At 40.2% G+C, this 21,071-nt stretch overlaps 1 protein-coding gene across 1 annotated transcript in view; it reads left to right on the top strand.

The window, feature by feature from the left end:
- PRTG (protogenin) overlaps positions 1-21,071 on the top strand; it is a 149,536-nt gene that overhangs the window by 66,721 nt on the left and 61,744 nt on the right. The window contains exons 3-11 of the mRNA XM_075897295.1: positions 546-690; positions 2,969-3,102; positions 3,476-3,613; positions 5,009-5,167; positions 5,755-5,914; positions 6,539-6,786; positions 12,227-12,391; positions 14,228-14,533; positions 16,214-16,402. Coding sequence (XP_075753410.1) covers positions 546-690; positions 2,969-3,102; positions 3,476-3,613; positions 5,009-5,167; positions 5,755-5,914; positions 6,539-6,786; positions 12,227-12,391; positions 14,228-14,533; positions 16,214-16,402 — 1,644 coding nt within the window. The remainder of the gene's footprint in view (positions 1-545; positions 691-2,968; positions 3,103-3,475; positions 3,614-5,008; positions 5,168-5,754; positions 5,915-6,538; positions 6,787-12,226; positions 12,392-14,227; positions 14,534-16,213; positions 16,403-21,071) is intronic.

The following is a 21,071-nucleotide window of genomic DNA, read 5'->3' as shown; positions in this document are numbered from 1 at the left end:
TCAAATTTCAGATTGAAGCTTTTTTGTACCCATACAGATGTACCAATATAATCAGGCCTGTTCTTTAGTTAAACCAAAGCCCATTTTGTGTATTTTTATGTGTGTGTGTGTGTGTGTGTGTGTGTGTGTGTGTGTGTGTGTGTGTGTATCCACACACTTAGATTTGAGTAGTATATTTTAGGGTTTTTTTAGTATATTTTAGTTTTTTTAACATATATAGTTTTAACAGATTAGCTAAACAAAAATAAACAACTCTTAGATTATATTATGTGGGTTCAGAGGCAAACTTTCACTGGTTTAACTACATTTGTCTGAAAGCACACCATTTCATTAGAACAATTCAAGTTTGGCATAGACAAGGCGTAAAAGATGCTTGCTTTTTTAAAATTTAGGGAACTGGACCATTCTAGGTCATTTTTATGAAAATTAATTTGCAAATCCAGTTCTTGTGTAATCTGATATATAAATTCAATGGATTCTAGTGGGGTTTATTTGTTTCTCACTTATTTTTTTCAGTATTTTAATTTTTCATTCCTTGTTTTTAGCCATTTCTGCATTTGAAGTCCAGCCGCTTTCAGTTGAGGTCCAGGAAGGTGGAGTAGCTAGGTTTGCTTGTAAAATAACAGCAAATCCTCCTGCCATAATCACTTGGGAAGTGAATCGAACAACCTTACCTCTAGTCTTAGACAGGTACGTCGATGTTTACGTTTTGGAATGGTATTTACTCTGTGCTCATTTTGAGACTGTCATTCTTAATATCACTGTATGGATGGAGAATCTTAAACTGGCAATGCCATTGTTTATAAAGAACTACACTATACCTCAGCTGTTAACATCTCAAAGTCATTAACAATCACAATAATGTTATATCTGATGTAGAAACGGGGTCTGCAGTTCAGAGTAATGAATGAATCCTGGCACCACTAATTCGTGTGACTAACTTTTATGTATGAGAGTAGTTCCACTGAAGTCAATGAAACTACATATTTCAATAAAGTTACTCATATTAATAAGTATCAGCAGGACTGAGGCTTATTTAATCATTTTGTCACTCAAAAGACAAAGGAACAGAAAGCCTATCTTGTTTATTTTTAAAGATTTGTTTAGAGTTTCAAAATACTTACTCTGATTTAATTAAAAGTCTAGTAATAGGAAATTGTGAAAAGTGGAATCATCGGAGATTGCCTTGGGCTACAGTCTGTAGGATGAAAGAGTTGAGCAATCATTGGTTTAGGGCCATGATTAAAGTAAAAAAGTGATGTGTAGTCATGGGATGCTGTGCAGGGGGGCTTTGGCTGCTGGGGCAATTTGAATTGGAGGAATTTTTCACTAGTGATCTGTATGAGGTTTTCTGTGAGACCTGACATTGGGCATCATTTTTCCTACAGGTGTGCTAAAGGATTATGGTAAATTATGGTCTCCTTTCTCAGGGCAGTCTCTGTGTTGGCATGTGGGGTGGTTTGGGGGGAACCTAGCCCCACCCACTACTCCCGGTTCTGGCCCAGGGATCCTAAGGCAGCAGCAACAAACAGGATTGTTTTTGCTTCCAATCTGGCAGCTTTTTCCCTGGGCCACTTCCCCAGAGGATCCCCTCCAAGTGCCTTCTCTCTGGTACCTGCTAGCCAGTCCTCAGCTCACCCATGCAAGGAACTGAAGGAGCAAGCTAATTAACTAGCCCCAGGTGTCTGGTTGCCTTCATTTCTTGGCAGCAGTCTCTAGAGCTTATTTGTGGAATAAAAGCCATTCACCCAGTGCCCTGTATACCTGCCCTCTATTAGAGCACAGCAGCCTGCTGGTTTGGATCTGTCACACCACCTTTCTCTTTCTTTGCAGCATGCCCTGGCCTGCCCAGTGTAAACTAGGGATATTAAAATGCATTTATTTTCACAAACTTTTAACTGCTGACATTTTCAGTGATTACACATTTACACATGGGGTGGGAGGGAGTAGCTCTGCAGGACCTGATGTACTCAGGGAGCCAGTCCAGTGCCCCTCCCCCGCACTGCTGCCTCTATATCTGAGGCTGCAGCACAAAGGAGCAGGTGGCTCCCTGCAAGCACCTGCTCCCTCCCGTCCATATCCCGCTGCTGCCTCTGATACAGAGGTGGAGGGGAGGGAGACTTTGTGTAACTGTTTACATGTCTTACACTCTCACATCCCTTGTGCAAAATTTCTACAATACGTTAGTGTTGAGTGTATTCATTCTTCTCTGATTGCAAGAGAGGGAGAAAAGGGAAAAGAGTTGGAAGCATAAATACAATTACAGATAACCTAGAGGCTACGTCTAGATTGCATCCCTTTTTCGTAAAAGGGATGCAAATTAAACGTATCGCAATTGCTAATTCCTTATTTTAAGAGGGATAAGGGACCTTTCGGAAAAGGCTTTATTTTCCGAAAGTTCCGCGTCTAGACTGGTGCTTTTTTCTGGCAAAGCTCCATGCCGAAAAAAAGCAGCAGCCATTTTTATGCTAATGAAGCAGGGGAGATTTTTAAATCCCCGCTTCATTAGCAATTGCGATACGTTTAATTTGCATCCCTTTTACGAAAAAGGGATGAAATCTAGACGTAGCCAGAGTGTATTTCTCTAGATACCAGATATGAATTTGAACCAGAAATCATCACTGAAAACCAATCAACTTTTTTAGAAATATTTGCCTATTTATCCTAAGCCCCACCAATCTAAGAATAATAAGTTGAATGATGAGGGTATTTAAGAGTGCAGAATGATGTTTACATACTTTCACCAGTAGAAGATGGAACGGAATTCCCTGATAGATAGTTGAAGGTAAGGAATACAAAGAGTTGAGTCACATGTTTAGAATATTTGTTTTTGTGAGGTTACTGTCAGCCATTTTCAGACTGATGGTGTGTTTGCTTTCAGATAATCAAGTCAATAATTTGTGATCTGTATTCTTTTCCACATTAAATACATTATATTTATGAATATTCTATTTTGTTTTCCTGATAGGATAACTGCTCTACCAACGGGAATTTTGCAGATCTACAATGCTGAAAAGAAGGATGCCGGGAATTATCGATGTGTTGCTACAACTGTAGCCAATAGACGGAAAAGTGTTGAAGCAGCACTAAGTGTTATTCCAGGTACCCAGAATATATCCCTTCATTTAATATTTACCCTATATTTGATAGCCTTGTCCTCAATGTAATCTACAAACGGATACTGACATGCACATATTTTTTATGCATTTGTTTTGAAAATGACCCAATAGCTATGGAAGTAAAAGCTCTGTTGCCCTAAAATTCTCCCTCACACCTTCCTCTTGTCATTTCCTTAATATACATTACTAGCAAACTCACAATTGTAGAATGTGTTTCTGTTGCAATTTTAACTTTTTAGGAGTGAACTTTAGCTGCCTTATTTTTAACATGAAGTTTTTGTGTTTTCTTTGGTCGGATTTTCATATGATCCTTTGGGTTTGAATTTGATCCTGTGCATCATCTTTGATTTTAAAAGCCTTAGATTTGAAGCCATTCCAAAAGCCAGCCATTATAGCTGGTCCTCAGAACATTACAGCATCCCTTCATCAGACTGTCATCTTGGAGTGTGTTGCTACAGGGAATCCGAAGCCAATCATCTCATGGAGCCGTTTAGGTAGATGTTAACATTTCAATTTGGTTATTGTTTGGATTTGGAGTATGCCACATGTTAAGGGGAAATGTTGGGATGGGTGAAATAAGAGAAAATCATTTTGCACAGTTTTTCCAGGTTTTTTTTGGCCTTTAGGATTTACATACCTCCTGCAGTCAATTCCGCACTGTCCCTGGTATTATATTGACAAGGTGGCGCATGCATGGGATGATCCTTGAGGACTTTGTGACTAGAATAAATTAAGTTTAGTCAGACAGATTTGAGCAATTATGTACCATAAAATAAAAATTTGCCTTCCTCCTAGAAATATACAAATGGGGTTTTGAGATTCCAGTCACATTGAGCCTTAATCTGTCCGTAAGAAGAAGGAGTGGGAAGAAGCGGGAGGATGAGGGATTTGACTGTAACTAATATTGACAAGTATGTGTTGCTGGTCTACAAGAATGAGTTTTATTTCTTTCCTCTACATGTATACCTAATGGCCTTTATCAATAAATAGGAGATACAAGGCTGTGTTGATAGAATACTTAGTTTGCAAATTAACTAAAGTGGTGCTTCTGTATTTCACATCTTCTAGTGGTGTAAGATACATACATAGAAATGTCTCTGAATTAGGGATGTAGAATGCTGTTTGATCTGTTAATCATTATGTTTAACTGGTTAACTGCATAAATGGGGAGTGTGTGGGTGGGGCACTCCAGCTGGATTGAAGCTGACCCTGCCAGCTGGAATTGGGCTGAGCAGTCCCTCCTATCCTACCCCCCACAGTGGGCCCCACCTGTGGTGTGCAGAGGGCTGCTCCAGCCCCCACCAGTTAACCATAACTGGTAAGCATTACATGGTAAGAGTGGTACCTATTGGTTAACCATTCACATCCCTTCTCTGAATCAGCCTGGAGATATACAGAAAAACAAATAAAGCAAAAGGAAATATGATGGTTAATTTAATAGGATTTCTGCAAGTGTCTGCTAAGAAGTTTATAGAAAATGTGTAGTGGTCACTCCCAATGTAATCTACCAATAGTTGAATTCTGTGTCTCTCTGAAAAGCATGTGGGCTTTACATGGGATGAATTCTGTCCCAGCCCAAGGCAAGAAATAAAAAATACCGAAGGACAGGAAGTAAAAGTGGGCCCAGTAAGTTGCATGGGATACTGGCACTGAATTCAGCTAACAGGCAGAAAGAACTTCAAATATATACTAGGCTGGATTATGCATGATGTCCCGCTAATAGTAAAGTGCATGCACAGGCAAACCAAATAACAAATGCAAACTTATGAAAACTCATCTTGAATTCCCTCTGTATCTTTGGAGCATTAGCTATTGCCCCAGGTTTTTGATCTCACAGCCTATAGATTGGATTAATAACTCTATGTGATATAAATTTTTCTTTAAAATAGACCACAAATCCATTGATGTGTTCAATACCCGTGTCCTTGGAAATGGGAATCTCATGATCTCCGATGTGAAGGTGCAGCATGCTGGAGTTTATGTATGTCGAGCAACTATTCCAGGCACAAGGAACTTCACAGTCGCAATGGCTACTCTCACTGTGTTAGGTGAGCTTGCTTTGTACTCCACAGTGTGTCAGAACAACTTTCTACTATGAAATTTTGTTCTGTACTTGATACTTTGGGCCAAATTCTATCCTCAGGTACAACCACATAGCTGTATGGATTGTAGTGAGGTCATACAGGCAAAATGGAGTAAAGTGAATTGTTCTTTGGTCAGGTAACTAGCTTAACAATTGTATGGCAGCTTGCTTTCTCTTAAAAAACAGTCAAATGCAATGGAGTTTTTCCATGTTTGCTATTGAAAGATGATTTTTTTAGGCGAAAAAATCTGACAATATGTACATGTAACTCGTGAATGATTCATGAGCAGCATTTTATACTGTGGACTTAATGTGATTAATTATATGCACTCATATGAACTTACATGAAAATATTTTACTTTCATGTGTTACACTTCACATACAACTTGAAAAAAAAGATATGCTATACATGTAAATTGAACACATATGTGTTTTCACATGGTGATGTAACATGTACTTCATTTGGCCTGAGTAATGGGACTTATTCGCTTGGTTTTACCCACATCTTAGATGTGTTATATTTTTAATTTTTTGAATATTACTTACCTGTAGCACCGCCTTCATTTGTGGAATGGCCAGAAAGTTTAACAAGGCCCAGAGCTGGTACTGCCCGTTTTGCATGTCAGGCAGAAGGAATTCCAGCACCCAAAATGTCATGGTTGAAAAATGGAAGAAGGATACACTCCAATGGTAGAATTAAAATGTACAACAGGTGAGATTATCATTATATTATAATTAATGTTATGACATATACAATAATTTAAATGGTTGCTAAACAGGAGAGAACAGAGTGTCCAGGTAAGTGAATTACAACTTTTCCAAGTTTATTAAAGGATTTGACTACTTCTTGGTAAATAAGTAAGCACAAAATAGCTTATACATAAATACTACAACTAAAACCTTCTGTGGATGCAGGTCCAGATTCTGATTGCTGCTGTGCCTATGTAAAACTGGAGTGATTTAATTGACTTCAGTGGAGTTACTTCAGATTTATGTTGATGTAGCAGAGGTCAGAATCTGGCCCATCATTTGAGTTCCTATTTCGTTAAAGTAAGATTAACAATTTAGACTAAGAAACGCTTATTAAAAAAGCAAGTAAATACATGTAACTAGCATTGCAAGTCTGGATGTATGCATGAATGTTTTTGAAGAACTCCAGAAAAGGCTAGTTTTTATGATTAAATATTAATTTATGGTTAGACAAAATGAACACAAAATGGAGTATGAGCTAGAGTATATTCATGAAGCAGAGTCAAAAGCCAAGTTGTAGCTTGCATTACACTAAGCTAATTTATTCTTAGACATGATTTTTTCTTTCTTTTTATTTTTAATACAGTAAATTGGTGATTAACCAGATCATTCCTGAAGATGATGCCATTTATCAGTGCATGGCTGAAAACAGCCAGGGGTCTATCCTATCCAGGGCCAGATTGACTGTAGTTATGTCAGAAGACAGACCCAGTGCTCCTTGTAATGTCCATGCTGAAACTATGTCAAGTTCAGCAATCCTGCTAGCTTGGGAAAGGCCGCTCTACAATTCAGACAAAGTGATTGCATATTCAGTGCACTACATGAAAGCAGAAGGTAAGCTGTGTCAGTTTGAAGTGGACTGTGTAATATTTGTTACAGTTCCATGCATTCCAAGGTTTTCAGCAGTAATTCATCATAAGAAAAGTCTGCTAATAACAAAGATCTCAAGCTAATTATGGGGATAAATTACACACGCCCACCAATGTTCCTTCTAATTTTTTCCATCCATGTGTGGAATACATTTTATGATGTCCTGTGAGGCATGTGCGGATATGCACCATCAGTAGAAACACATGTTGCCGGCTGTGAGTGCTCTGCTAATCAGCTGGGTGGGACCTGAATCTCTCCTGGATGACTGCCCAAGTGTTCAGCTTACAGGGAACCTCCCATATAAAAGTGCACAGGAGATAGCCATGTTAAGGTGGTAAACACTGCATGCTCGACCCTACAAAACTTTTGCCAGATAATTTCATTCGTGGAGTTGGGTATATGGCTTAGCTCTCCACTTTCTGGATGAAGAACATGGCCTTCATGGCAGGCGGGAGTATTGGTACAGCAGCCCAGAGCCTCCATGACACTCTTTGGATTTTCGTCTTCCATGGAAACAGGAACCTCTGCCAACTTTCCCTCACAGGTATACTAGGCTAGAGAATATACACCACAGAAGTAGGATTCATGCAAGGATATATCTGCATACAGTGTTTTTTTTTGTGACAGTACGCCCCAGTACTCACCTATTTTCCCAGCACAGCATTCCCCTCAGACGTACCGGCACCTATCGTCAGAGGAGACTTGACTGGCATTTTCCTGGGGTGGCTTGGCCCCCAACTGAAGCCTGCTCAGGACATGCAGTCCTTAAAGGGGCGCAACCACATTTCGGCCCCCGGTGTGCTTTTTTGTTTTTTTGTTTGTGTGGGTTTTTTTTTGCTCAACAGCTTTTCCCCAGGGTACCGGCAACATTTGCCTCATACTAGCTGGCTGCATGCTAAAGGCATGTCTGTACTTACAGAATATTCACACCCCTGAGTGACATAAATGTTTCTAATATAGGCAGTAGTGTAGACATAGCTTAAGTGTCTGTGTGGACCTTTTTGCTGCACACTAAAAGTTCCCTGGTGCACTTGATCAAATGGGAGTAGATAAAAGCACATTACAGAACTTTTAGCAGGCTGCTGCAGGGTCCACTTGAATATGTACTGCTTATAATGCTATTGCAAGGTAGATTTACATTCCAGCTTGCCACCAACAAAGACTACACCTACTCTATAGCAGGGGTCCACACGATGAGATCAATAAACCGGTAGTCAATTTAGCACTATACTAGTAGTCTAGTGAAGACCAGCCAAATAGACTGCAGATCTCTCTGCAGTCAACCTGTGTACTTTACCCATGGGAGTGGGTAAGAAGAGTAAGGTAATTTTACCCGTATATATGCCTCCTCTCCTTTCATCCCCTCTTTGATGAAAGTGAAGGTATGTCAGAAGACAGACACCCAGTGCCCCTTGCAGTGTCTATGTTGAAACTATGTTAAGTTCAGCAATTCTGGTAGCCAGTATCGTAGTTCAGATATTAAAGTTTCCTGATATACCTCATTATTTAAAGGTGCTCTGTTCTAGTCTCTAGAGAATGTTACATCCTTCCTTTATATAAAAAAATAGTTAAATAGGGCAGAAGAATGTAGCTGGGCACTTTCACCTGTTCTTATTTTCTAATAGGACCTTAGAGCGATTCTGTATGAACTATAAGATGATAGTATCTGACAAGCAACTTGAAAATTAGTTAGATGTATGGATTGAACTAGGCTGCAGTGTGTCGTCTCACTGTGGCTCAGTTTTCAAAGTGGAATGATTGGTTTTTCTGCTTCTATTTGGCAGCTTGTTTATTCAGTGGCAGGATTGCAGATGCTTAGCTGTCTGTATGGAATAGGAATATTGCCTTGCCATCTGGTAGGCAGAAGACAGCAAGGACAGCATTACTACTCTAATACTGATGCAGGACTAGATGCCTTTGCTTTTGCAAATGGAATGATCTTGGGATATGTGATTTTGTTTGAAGGGAAGAAAGAGCCTTAAAAGATAGAGGACAAAGATTTGATAAAGTGAGGGAAGTTTACTTACATGTTCTAAATCAGTGTTTCTCTAAAGTACCCCTTTAAAAAAAAGTACCCCCAGTACCTACAGTTTTTAGACACAATTTTTTTCTACCATTGCTACACATTTGTTTAAACAACTTAATCGTAGCTGGGTGGGCAATGAAATTTTTGGGTGTAAAAAGTACAAACATAATAAAACATTGTAAAACTTTAAACAAAAATTCAGTTTTCTCCACATTTCAGTTGTGTTGACGTACCCCGCCCTCCTGATTTCTCTCGAGTACCCCTAAGGGTACTCATACCACTGCCTGAGAAACACTGTTCTAAATGGCTGAGGAGTTAGCCATGCAGCTCTCATTCAAATTAAATATGAATGTTAGTCATGCTATTTATTTATATGGGTACTTATGACCTCCATCGCTGCAGTTTGTGATGGTCTGCGTAACTTCATGGGGAACTGGGAAGTAATATCTTACTGAATATTTGTACAGGAAGTGCACCAGCTGAGTAGCTCTTTGAAGAGATGTGTATCCATTATCCAGCCCCCAGTTAGCTGAAACTGTTACTTATCCAAAGGTCAAACATGTCCCAGAGTTTGAAACTCACCTGCTGTGATGATACAGAGCTGGGTGGCCTTGGGAAAGCCATGTGAACTCTGAGTTCTGCTGGGCCTACTAGTTTCAACTGTCCAAAGTGCTTGCTCATCTCTCCAGACCTCTTGTACAGAGGGCTGTTTTTTAGCCTTTGTATAAATAACCCCTTACACTTAATGGTGTATTTACACTGGGTAACTTTACCTATGAAAACCAAAATGTAAGTAGAATGTGTGCATTTTTACCATTGTGTCACCAGCCCTGCTTTAGGTGGGTAGCAGCTGAGGAGCTGCACCTGTGCAGAAAAACACATTTAGGTTGTTTTAGTGTAGAAAAAGCATAAGGGTACAGAGGCTTCTAAGGGTTGTGTTTGTGTCAGGTACAAATTTCTTCCAGATGAAACTGTGGAACTATTTGAAAACAGGCTACTCCCCATCATAGGTGTTACTCAACACCTGAAAAACTGCCCTGAAAAGTACATCAGGTGAGTTTCAAACTCTGGGACGTGTTAAGATGTAAACAAACTAGAGATGTAAGCAGTCTAGTCCATCCTGGTCACTTCCCTGGCTATATGCTGGGCTGAATAGGCTTATCAAGTCATCTGATTTTCTTTAATAAGAGCTAGCTTACACCTATCACTCTCTGTGCAGCATAGGTGCAAAAGTACACACCTGCTGTGATGATACAGAGCTGGATGGCCTTGGGAAAGCCATGTGAACTCTGAGTTCTGCTGGGCCTACTAGTTTCAACTGTCCAAAGTGCTTGCTCATCTCTCCAGACCTCTTGTACAGAGGGTTGTTTTTTAGCCTTCGTATAAATAACCCCTTACACTTAATGGTGTATTTACACTGGGTAACTTTACCTATGAAAACCAAAATGTAAGTAGAATGTGTGCATTTTTACCATTGTGTCACCAGCCCTGCTGTCTCTTTCTCCATTTTCGTTTGTTGTACTTACTTGTGGTATCTTAACATGGTCCTCTGCTTGAAATTGCTCATGAGCATAAATGACTTCAGGAGTGGGACACTAGTATATAAACTCTTTGCACCTCTGAGTTCATGGGAGCCTCTGGGCTTTACTAAAATAAAACAATTAATAATCACATGAAACCACTTCAATCTCCTCTGGTTTGTGGGTGGGTTTTTTTTTTTTTTTTTTTTTTTTTTTGCTATGTTTGTTCAAATTGTATGTTGTATGTACTGGCATAAAAATCCCATAGGAAAATATTTCATACTATCTTTTATGTTAATTTGTTTTGCTTTTATATAGGTGTGGGTTTTTAAAGATTTCTGCAATATAGCATGCAGATGGAATGGAGATAGGCAATCTCCATTTAAAAAAAAAATCTCCATTTAAAAAACCAATAAAAAAAAACAACCAATCAGGATCCTATAAACTCTAGTTTAAACAGAAAGTAATATTTTATAATGCATTTAATCTTATGCCGTTCCAAAGATTTCCTTCATGTTCACAACATTTTAGAAGGTTAAATCTACAAGTCTAGCAATTATTCTAGTTTAGCATTTATAAAATAGACTCTAAAAACTGCCCCAATTCCCCCTTACTCCCAAAGAGGCTAGTGTTTAATAAAATTTGGTGGAAGATACTAACAGGTGTGTTTTTTGTATTTTTAAAAGCAGAATATTTTACATTCAAATCAGGGGTCATGGTAGCAAAAAGAATGAGTCTTATGAGAATGCATGTTGGAGTGTGTTAATTCCTTGTTAGAGATTTAGAAATGGTACAAAGGGGATACTGATTGTGGTGGAAGGCAAGCCTTGTTCTCTATTATGGCTGTTTCATTAGGACCTCCACATGAGGCCTAGCAATCCATTCAATGAAAGAACAAGTCCTTTTAATTTGAGCTCAAGGATCTTGTTTAGCAGGTCAGAAATCGTGCCATGCAGTTCCTAATTAACAAGCCATTAACTAGTCTGTTATGAGATGGTCGTAATCTTGTCTAATTAAAATGCTATCAAGTTAATTCAAAAATGTGGGAAAACTTAATGGTGGAATTTGCCTTTCGTTTTGTTTATAAATTCAATTGTGAAGAGGAGGGACTGGCTCTTACAGAGTTTTGATTAAGTTGACATGCATTTGGTGTGAATTGTTTGTTAAGCACAGCAGCTTTCACCAAACCTATTCCACTTTGCAGCTTCTCTGTATAGGAATAAAGCCTGACAAAGACAAGGCCTGCTCTATACATTGCTATGCATATTTTAATATGAATTACTGAGAATTTTTTTACAGCTCATTAAGGAGCAAAACATTTTTGAAGTTTATTCTGTACCAGTTCCATTGCCTTCTATCTGAATTAAAGAAAACCCCATGTCAATCAAATTTAATAGAATTCCCAGGGCTTAAAATGAGATCCTTTGCAGAATGACTTCTTTCTGTTTGTTTTGTTTTTTAAAATAGAATGAAGCCCTCACATTCCTCAGTCTAATATATGAAGGCTCTGTAAAAACACACTGGTTCTAAACAAGTAGAATTGAAGATTAGCTACAAATGATAAGGTTATTAGAGCTTGTCTCTTGTGTTACTGTACATTGGACACAGTTTGTTGTGACTAATTCATGAAAGGATTTAGGAATAGACTAATGGTATTCAGTATCTTGTATTCAGAAAAAATCCTGCCCACCCTGCAATTTATAGTAAGACACATTTACTTCCATTACCAAAAGAACTACATTGGAGGATTTTTGGTTTTTAAACAACCTTTAACATGCATGACCATCATCCTAGCAGCAATGGCTCATCTTGGTCAAGGGACTAACAGCAATTTTTGTTAACTTTTGTTTTATTCCAGGTTTAAATAACGAGGAGTATCAAGTGGTTATTGGAAATGACACAACTCATTTCATTATCGATGACTTGGAACCAGCCAGCAATTACACATTTTATATTGTGGCGTACATGCCCATGGGAGCCAGTCAGATGTCGGATCATGTGACTCAGCGCACCCTTGAAGATGGTAAGTCAACTAAATATTGTAGAGCAAAATAGGCATATCTATTTATTTAAAAAAGAAGTGCAGTCCTGTACTACTGACGTCATTGGGAATTTTAGGTACATTTAAAAATTGAACTGACCATTGAAATGATTGAGAATTAAAAAACATGCTATATTACAAAGAGTATATCTATTCTTTGCTGAAAGAACATCCCTCTTCAAGTGCTGATCCCTATCTGTGTTCCATGGCAGGGTCTCATGTGTTTGGCTCTAGAGAATGCTCATAGGTAGTGTCTGTTGATCTACACTTCTGCAGTATGTATTATGCTCTCTTTGGGTATGTCTAGACTGCATCCTTCTGTCGGCAGAGGGATGCAGATTAGGCAGGTCGACATTGCAAATGAGGCAGGGATTTAACTATCTTGTGCCTAATTTGCATAAAATGGCCACCACGTTTTGCTGACTCAGCACATTCTCGGCAAAAAGTGGCAGTCTAGAGGGGGATCTGTCAAGAAAGAAAGCCTTTTTCGACAGATCCCTTATACCTCCTAGCATGAATATCATTCTACTCTCAAGACAATATGCCTTTTCCTTAGTTTTCTGCACGTTCACCTGGTGGCAATTAGAGCATGTCACCCAACCACAAATAGTTACTGGACCTTTACCCTTCAGGTTCCTGAAATGCTGGATAGAACCTCCCTCTCTTCCTTCCTCACTGGGACAAGTACTGTTCTCATTTTCTGTTAGCAGTAAGAGATTCATTATTTGCTCACACAGAATCTGTATTGTTCACAAGCATCTGAAATGATCAGCTGTGTAACCTAAACTGTAAATTCCTTGCATTTCCTTTAGTTTTGAATGGAAATCCATCCCTACTTCAAGGATATAAAAAGAAGAGGGACTTTTTTATTCTTTGAGAAGAATGTGCTTTTTGCAAAGATGTCAAATATTGAGAAAAGACATTCTCCCTACTTCCTTTGCAGTGATCTAGTAAATCTGCACCTTATTGCAACAAAAAGGTTGCTTATTTTGGACCCAGTTCTTCAAGATGCTGTTTTAGTAAGCTCCTACTGGAATTATTAGGGGATGAAGGTACTGAGTATCTTAGGGTATGTCTACACTACCCCGCTAGTGAGAACTAGTGGGGTAATGTATGCATACCAAACGTGCAAATGAAGCCCGGGATTTGAATTTCTTGGGCTTTATTTGCATAAGCCGGCTGGCGCCATTTTTAAATGCCGGCTTCTTCGAACCCCGTGCCGCGCGGCTACACGCGGCACGGGCTAGATAGTTCGGACTAGCAAGCCATTCCGAACTATCTGTACGCCTCGTAGAACTAGGCATACAGATAGTTCGGAATGGCTTGCTAGTCCGAACAATCTAGCCCGTGGAACGAGGCGTACAGATAGTTCGGAATGGCTTGCTAGTCCGAACTATCTAGCCCGTGCCGCGTGTAGCCGCGCGGCACGGGGTTCGAACAAGCCGGCATTTAAAAATGGCGCCGGCCGGCTTATGCAAATAAAGCCCGGGAAATTCAAATCCCGGGCTTCATTTGCACGTTCGGTATGCATACATTACCCCGCTAGTTCGCACTAGCGGGGTAGTGTAGACATACCCTCCCATGATCAAGTTTATTGTGATCTCTAAGTGTATACAGAAGGTAGAAATATAACCAACTTTGGGTTATTTAAAAAAATTCATAAATTGGATTCCCTAGACTTCCTTTCACTAGGAGTCCAATAACATTCCAGGGAAATGTTATTGAAATGCACAGTAATAATATGGTCGTTTAAGGGATTTCTGTTCCTATGTTATGCTTTTTTAAGTACATTAAAACTTTTATCTCCTTTACTTTTAGTTCCTTTGAGAGCTCCTGAAATCAGTTTGACAAGTCGAAGTCCAACAGATATTCTTATCTCCTGGCTGCCGATCCCAGCCAAATACAGACGAGGCCAAGTGGTCTCGTACCGTGTGTCTTTTCGCCTCAATGCAGAAAGCACTGTCCAAGTTCTGGAGCTCCCAGGGACCACAAATGAGTATCTTATGAGTGGCCTGAAGCCCGATAGTGTCTACTTAGTTCGTATTTCTGCAGCAACGAGGATAGGCTGGGGAGAAGCCTCTCTGTGGACTTCCCATCGGACTCCCAAAGCCACAAGTGTGAAAGGTAATTCTCTCTTCCTAAAAACCCTTGGATAAAAGTTCATTGCGGGCCTCGTCCAAATCTTGAAAAACGGATCAGTATGGATCGCGAGTGGAGAGAGATGTATGTTTAGTCGTGATCAGAATATTTTTGTTTTGTTTTGGTTGTTTGATTAAACTTCTCTGTGTGAATTCCATGTGCCTTCCCTCCCCATTCACCATGCCTGAGCTGTGCCAAAGATACCATTTAAGCAAATGCTTATCGGATAGTCAACTAGTGATTCGATTAATTGCTTCCTCCCCCTTGCTGCCTCTGTCAGAGAGAGGTAGCAAGGTGGGAGAGCAGGATCCAGTGCTGGGGGGAGCTGGCTTAAAAGCCATTTTCCCTCAGCACTGTCTTTGGGGGGAAAAGTGGGAGGGGCACAGGGGGAACTGGCAGCGCTTCCACCCTGGAAATGTAGCAAGAGCCCTGCTGTTGCTACATTTCAAAAGCAGAAGCCCTGCGGGGAGCCTGGGATGAGCTGGGGACTCAAACAGTCCACTGCTGGCTCCGTGCTCCCTGCTTTTGAAATGTACAAGAGCATCCTTACCCATGGGTGGTCGGTGCAGCCGAGGGTGGGGAAGGCAGGCCTGTAGCCCCACCTACAGACTCGAACCCTCTGCTGAGGTCCTGCCCACTCCACCAAGCACGCGTGTCCCAGCCCTCCTGGAGCACCGGGGAGAGAGGAGGGTGCATGGTCCAAGCAGGCCGGAGCCTCCCTGGCCCCTGGAGAACAGGGAGGGTGGGTGGCATGCATCCCAAACCTGAGGAAGGCATTGTGGGGGTTGAGCATGGGCAGGGCCATGCTAGGCGGTTTGGGAAGACAAAGCCTTCTCCCGCCTAGCATAACAAAAGCCCATGATTGTACTCCAAGTTACTTCCATTTTCTGAAAGAAAATGTTGTCCTTAATACATTACAAGAACTTACTAGAGTTTTGTCTTTTTGCCATACTACTTTTCTAATAGGTATCTGGGAACTTGAAGTCCCACATTGTTACCATGTCTTGTGTTGGGATTTTTTTTTGTTATATTCTCCCTCATCTTCCTGATTTGCTTGTGTATAGTAAATCATGCTGTCACTTCTGTTTTTTCTTTATCTAGAGATTTTCAACTGTACTGCCTTTCTCCTCCTTCGGCTCCTAGAACAAGTGTATATGTTCTTGATATATTATGCAATACCACCTCCTTTTTTATGCCCTGCCTGACCACCTTGAATAAGCTATTTCTTATTATTACTATTTCTTATTATTCCAGCTGTAAATAATTTAAAAACTTGAGGAATGACTATTTCATTCTTTTAGAGAAACACACAAAACTTAATCTGGACTTAATATTTGCTCGGTCAAATGCATTTTGTGGGAACTTTAATTTAAAGCAAAACTAAAATAACCTAACTCAAAGCTTATTTCTCCATTATAAAAATGTTATCACTACAAAGTGATGCTTTTTCCAAGCTAGCCTGCACTGATATGCTCTTAGAGAGGTGACGTAGATAAGGCTGAACCACATCACACAGCATCATTTACATAATTGTACAGCAGGAGTGGACCCAGAACCTCAGTTCTGAGCAACCGTAAGCTTTGGGTTTGGAAATATTGAACCTTGAAGAAATACATTTGCAGTAATTCTTTCTAAAATGTAAAAAGATATAATGTCTTACCCTAGCACCAAAGTCTCCGGAGCTGAGTTTGGAACCACTGAACTGTACAACCATTACAGTGAGGTGGCATCAGGACTCTGAGGATACAGCAACTATTGAAGGGTACAAATTGTATTACAAGGAAGAGGGACAGCAGGAGACTGGACCAATTCTACTAGATACCAGTGACCTTATGCATACTCTCAGTGGTTTGGGTGAGTACATGCATTAATTATCTTTTCCATACTTTGTCAGGCAAAAATGACACACTCCATAACAGTTGCGGTGGACAAATCAAAGTACATTAAATAGGAGCTGAAAGCATTCTTATCTTTTAGGGTCATATCATATCACTTTGTCTGAGAGAGCATGATTAGGTAAGACCACATATTTCCCCAGTAATAGAAATCGTAAGTGTGAGTTACGTTGCTGTCAAAGGAATCAATGCTTGAGTATATATTTATCAACTTTAAACAAAATTAGATACGTTTGTCACCATGTATAATTGGGAATATAAATTTCCTAGGTCACATAACAGAACCTTTGAGGTTGGCAGTTATGAAAATAGTTTTTGTCCAGTAATCTATAAGTGTTACAAGTCACTTTCTGAATGGTAATCTGCTTTTATATGTTCTTTGTAATTGGTCTGTTAGAATTGAAAAATTACTACAAAGGCTGTAGGATTTATCTCTTTCCTATTTCTAGCAATATACTGACCACCAACAGTTCACCAACAGTTAACTCAGCATACGATCATTTTAGTGCCCATTCTAGGGATGTTAAATAACGATTAATTGAATAGTTGATTAACCTCATGAATTCCTATCGGTTACTCGACTATTTTATAGTCCCCAGGGATGGGACCAGCAACCAGCGTGCTCTGTGCCTACTCATGAGGAGGCCCCTGCCACTCTGTGCTGCAGCCTCTGTATCAGAGGCAGCAGTGTGGGGTTCCAGGCAGAGCTGGTCTGCGAGGGAAGCCAGTGTAAAAAAATAGCCCCTCTTGCAGACCGTCTCCCTGTCGCCCCACATTGCTGCCTGTGATACAGAGGCAGCAGTGTAGGGTGGCAGCAGCCCCTGTCCAGGGTGGTCTGAGCTCTCGGACATGAGCCAGGACTGAGTCAGGCTGCCTGCCCGCCTAGCTCTGAATTCACTTTAAATGCAGAGCTGCGGCAGGGGTAGGTTCCGGACCTGGCGCAAACAGGAACTCAGCCATGCTGTTGGCCAGCCTGGAAAAAAATGTACTGGCAAGGGGCTGGGAGAATGCGTGTAGTTTATAGCATTAATCAATAAAATTTTGCTTATTATTAATTGGTTAATTGAGTACACTATTGCATCCTGAATCTGATCCTGGAAATACTTGGTAGTAGGCACAGTGCTTACTACCATACACCATTTCATTAGTACCATAAAATGTAGTGGTAAACATTTGCAGGGTTTAAGTATGGAGAAGACACAGAGACTGGTCCAACGCCTGTTGAAGTTGACTAGTCTTCCCACCGATTATCCTTAGTGGACTTTACAATAGACCTACAGATATTTCCCTATAGTGCTTATAGTCAGAATAAGTCTCAAATATACAGTTCATATGAACAAAGTAGACACGTAGTTTGAAGGTACCTCTCTGTATTGATACAACAGATGGATTCAAATTGTCTTTAAAGATGTGTACTGTAGTGCAGTCTGCAAAATCACTGCAAGACTTGACACATTTCAAGGCTTGAAACTTCATGTTTTTAGTGAGTCAAGATGGTTTACTTTTGCTTTGGGCAGAATGGTGAATTAATCTTGACTAAATTCTCAAAAATGACCTGTAGTCTTAACTAGATCAAATGGCCACTTGACCACATCCTGATTTTCTTATCTGCTGTATATAACTTACACGCTATTTTAGGAAGAGACTGAGGAAAACAATTTGCTTTGTTAACTGGAAAACTGACCATCTGCAACTACTTCTAGCTAGATTCAGAGCATCTGTCAGCACCTGATTGTTTAACAGAGTAATGAAACAAAAAGGGAGTCGTTTAGGAGGACATGGTATTTCTGTATTTTAAGAGGTAAATTATTTTCTTTTGTCTCTTTATTGTGTAGCTGACAAAACCATCTTCCAAATACCTGTACACTTAGCCTAGGTCTACACTACACCCCTCTGTCGGCAGAGGGATGTAAATAAAGCACATCGAAAGCACAAATCGGGGATTTAAAAATTCCGTGCTTCATTTGCATAATCATGTTCTGGCACTGTTTCGAACAAACGCCATTTGGAAACTGAAACCGTGCTTTAGACACAGTTCTGCTGACAGCAGGGTGATTTTTCGACAGATCCTGTACTCGTTTTTTGAGGAGTACAAGATCTGTCGAAAAATCACCCTGCTCTTGGCAGAACTGTGTCTAAACTGTGGTTTCAGTTTCGAAATGGCGCTTGTTTGAAACAGTGCCAGAATGTGATTATGCAAATGAAGCACGGGATATTTAAATCCCTGCTTCATTTGCTCTTTCAACGTGCTTTATTTACATCCCTCTGCTGACAGAGGGTTGTAGTATAGACCTATCCTTATTGACTGTGTAGCCCTTCTCACATAGAATTTCATAGTCCCAACAATTTTCCTCTGATTGGATGTGTTTGGTAGAAGGGTGCAAACAAAATATTTTGTCCACTCGCATTTTTTTCATTAAGTATAATCTCTGGTTTCTTTTAGTAATAAGCATTTAGAGAGAATTTGAAACTTCTTTTTAGATAAATTAAGCGTGCCCATGTGAAATCTGTAATTTGCCAGATTGTGGCCCACATTTTCAAAATTATTTTATATTGTGAAAAACTTCACATTCACAATTTGTGCATGTTGTCCAGGAGTTGTACACACATGGTTTGAAAATATGGGTTTGCATCACTTTAACTTGTTTCCAAGAATCTAAAACTGGTGACATTATGGCTCACATTCAGGTTACATGGATGAATCCTTTCTCTTTAGCCCCCACTCCCATGTAGCATCTATATGATCCACAGGATGGATGCATTGATTACATAGCATTCTTCAAGAAGATTGAAAGTAAATGCTCGTTTGCTGATTTTTAGGAAGTTGTGGGTAAAGTTTTACTGAATATGCCTTGCACATGTAGACACACTTCTCCCTCCCCTCTTCCCCCCACTATCTAAGTGAAACATGCAAATCATGAACTGTTGCATTTTCAAAGAGATTTCCATTTGGCCTGTGAAATTTTACTTAGGCAGTGTTTCACACTTAAGTTTTTACACTTACTGATGAAGCTTAGAATAGTTCTGCTCAAATTTCAGGTAGTTACTGTAGATACCGAGCCACTTGATTTGCACTCACCCAAAAGCTGCATGCTTCAAATTTTGTGCACATTTAACTTTTATGCCTCCAACAGTACATGAGCAAGTATTTCTGTTTTCTCTCAACTATTTGTCTCTCCTAAGGATACATTTTAAGGTGGCTCCCAATAAATAAGTGGATTAAGGGACCTTCAGCATCTTCAAATTCAGTTGTAGGAGTTGATAGGACTCTGGAGGTGTATGAAATCATAAGGGAAAGGAATGTCAAGAGTTAGCATATTATATAATTTGGTCAATAAAAGAGTTATTCCCAAATTGGCTGAATATGCAGAAACTTGTACGTGTCCTGGTATTGGTCATCTCCTGCTATTATGTACTTACCAGCAGCAGAGAATACAAAAGGAAAAGTAACTCCAGAACTTCAATAGCAATTGTCAGTTCATGAGAAGTTTTGATGCTGGCTTCCAAACTCTTCTCTCCTCTTTCTCAACCCCCTTTCTTGCTTACCAACCCCTATTTTGGAGTGACCGCCAGATATTACTTTACTTGCTCTTTTGCTTTTTACTTTTTCCTCCTGGAAATAAACAACAAATGAATTTTTTTAGAAGTCAGGAGCTTTGATATGATCTAATGAGGCAAACAATGGATGTGTCAGACCTGTAGGAAACTTGTAGCTAGTGAAATTACGAGGCTTTGCACTATTCGGCCATAGGTATTGATAAGCATTAAAGCATTTAAAAACTGGAAAATTGTACCGCTTATGTTGTGCATCTTTCTGTTAAATTAACCATGTATACAGTATGTGTGCTTGGATGTCATTAATTCATATCCAAAAAGGTAACTTGAAGACCTTCTTGAACTTGCTGACACTATATATGTATCTGGAGAACTGCTACTTTGTAACATTGACATTATTTTGGGGTGATTTTTTGAGCCTGGATTTATCAGCCTGGCACTTTCCTCTTCTGCCAGGTTTAGAATTTTGATTTGCGAGATGGGTCTTTTTCCTCCTCTAGCTCTGGGCTACATCCGGGGCATAGTCACGGGTGAGCAGGAAATAGGCTAGGGCACCAAAGTTTGCCCGCTCCACCTGGGGAGCAGGGCTGCAGTTTATCCCCCGTACCTCCTGTCCTACTCCTCCCCCCATTCCTGCACATGCATCCAAAGTGGGGGCCCATCCAAGTGGGCCATTGTGGCTATGCCCTGGTCTGCCGTGAAAATTTTGGTTAAAAAAAAATCTGCTAGGGATGTAAAATCCCATTTAATAAGTTAACTGGTTAAACATTATGTTTAACCAATTAACTGATTAAATGGAAGTGAGTGGGAAGGACTGGAGTGGCCCTCCTGCCACACATAGGGGCTGCTCCCGTCGGGTTGGAGTGCCCCCCCTGCAGCAGGTAGGGCCAGGCCCACCACAGACGGAGGCTGCTCTGTCTGGGCTGGAGTACTGCCTGCCCATGGTATGGCGGGCTGGAGCAATCCCCCTGCCCAGTAAGGGTGATGCTTACCAGTTAACCATTCACATCCCTAAAATCCACACCCATTAGAAAACTACCCCCCAGTGTACATGCAGCTGGATTGACAGAAAA

Source organism: Pelodiscus sinensis, chromosome 14 (assembly GCF_049634645.1).
Source record: "Pelodiscus sinensis isolate JC-2024 chromosome 14, ASM4963464v1, whole genome shotgun sequence".
In the NCBI taxonomy this organism is placed as follows: domain Eukaryota; kingdom Metazoa; phylum Chordata; order Testudines; family Trionychidae; genus Pelodiscus; species Pelodiscus sinensis.
This window is presented reverse-complemented; position numbering and strand designations above follow the sequence as displayed.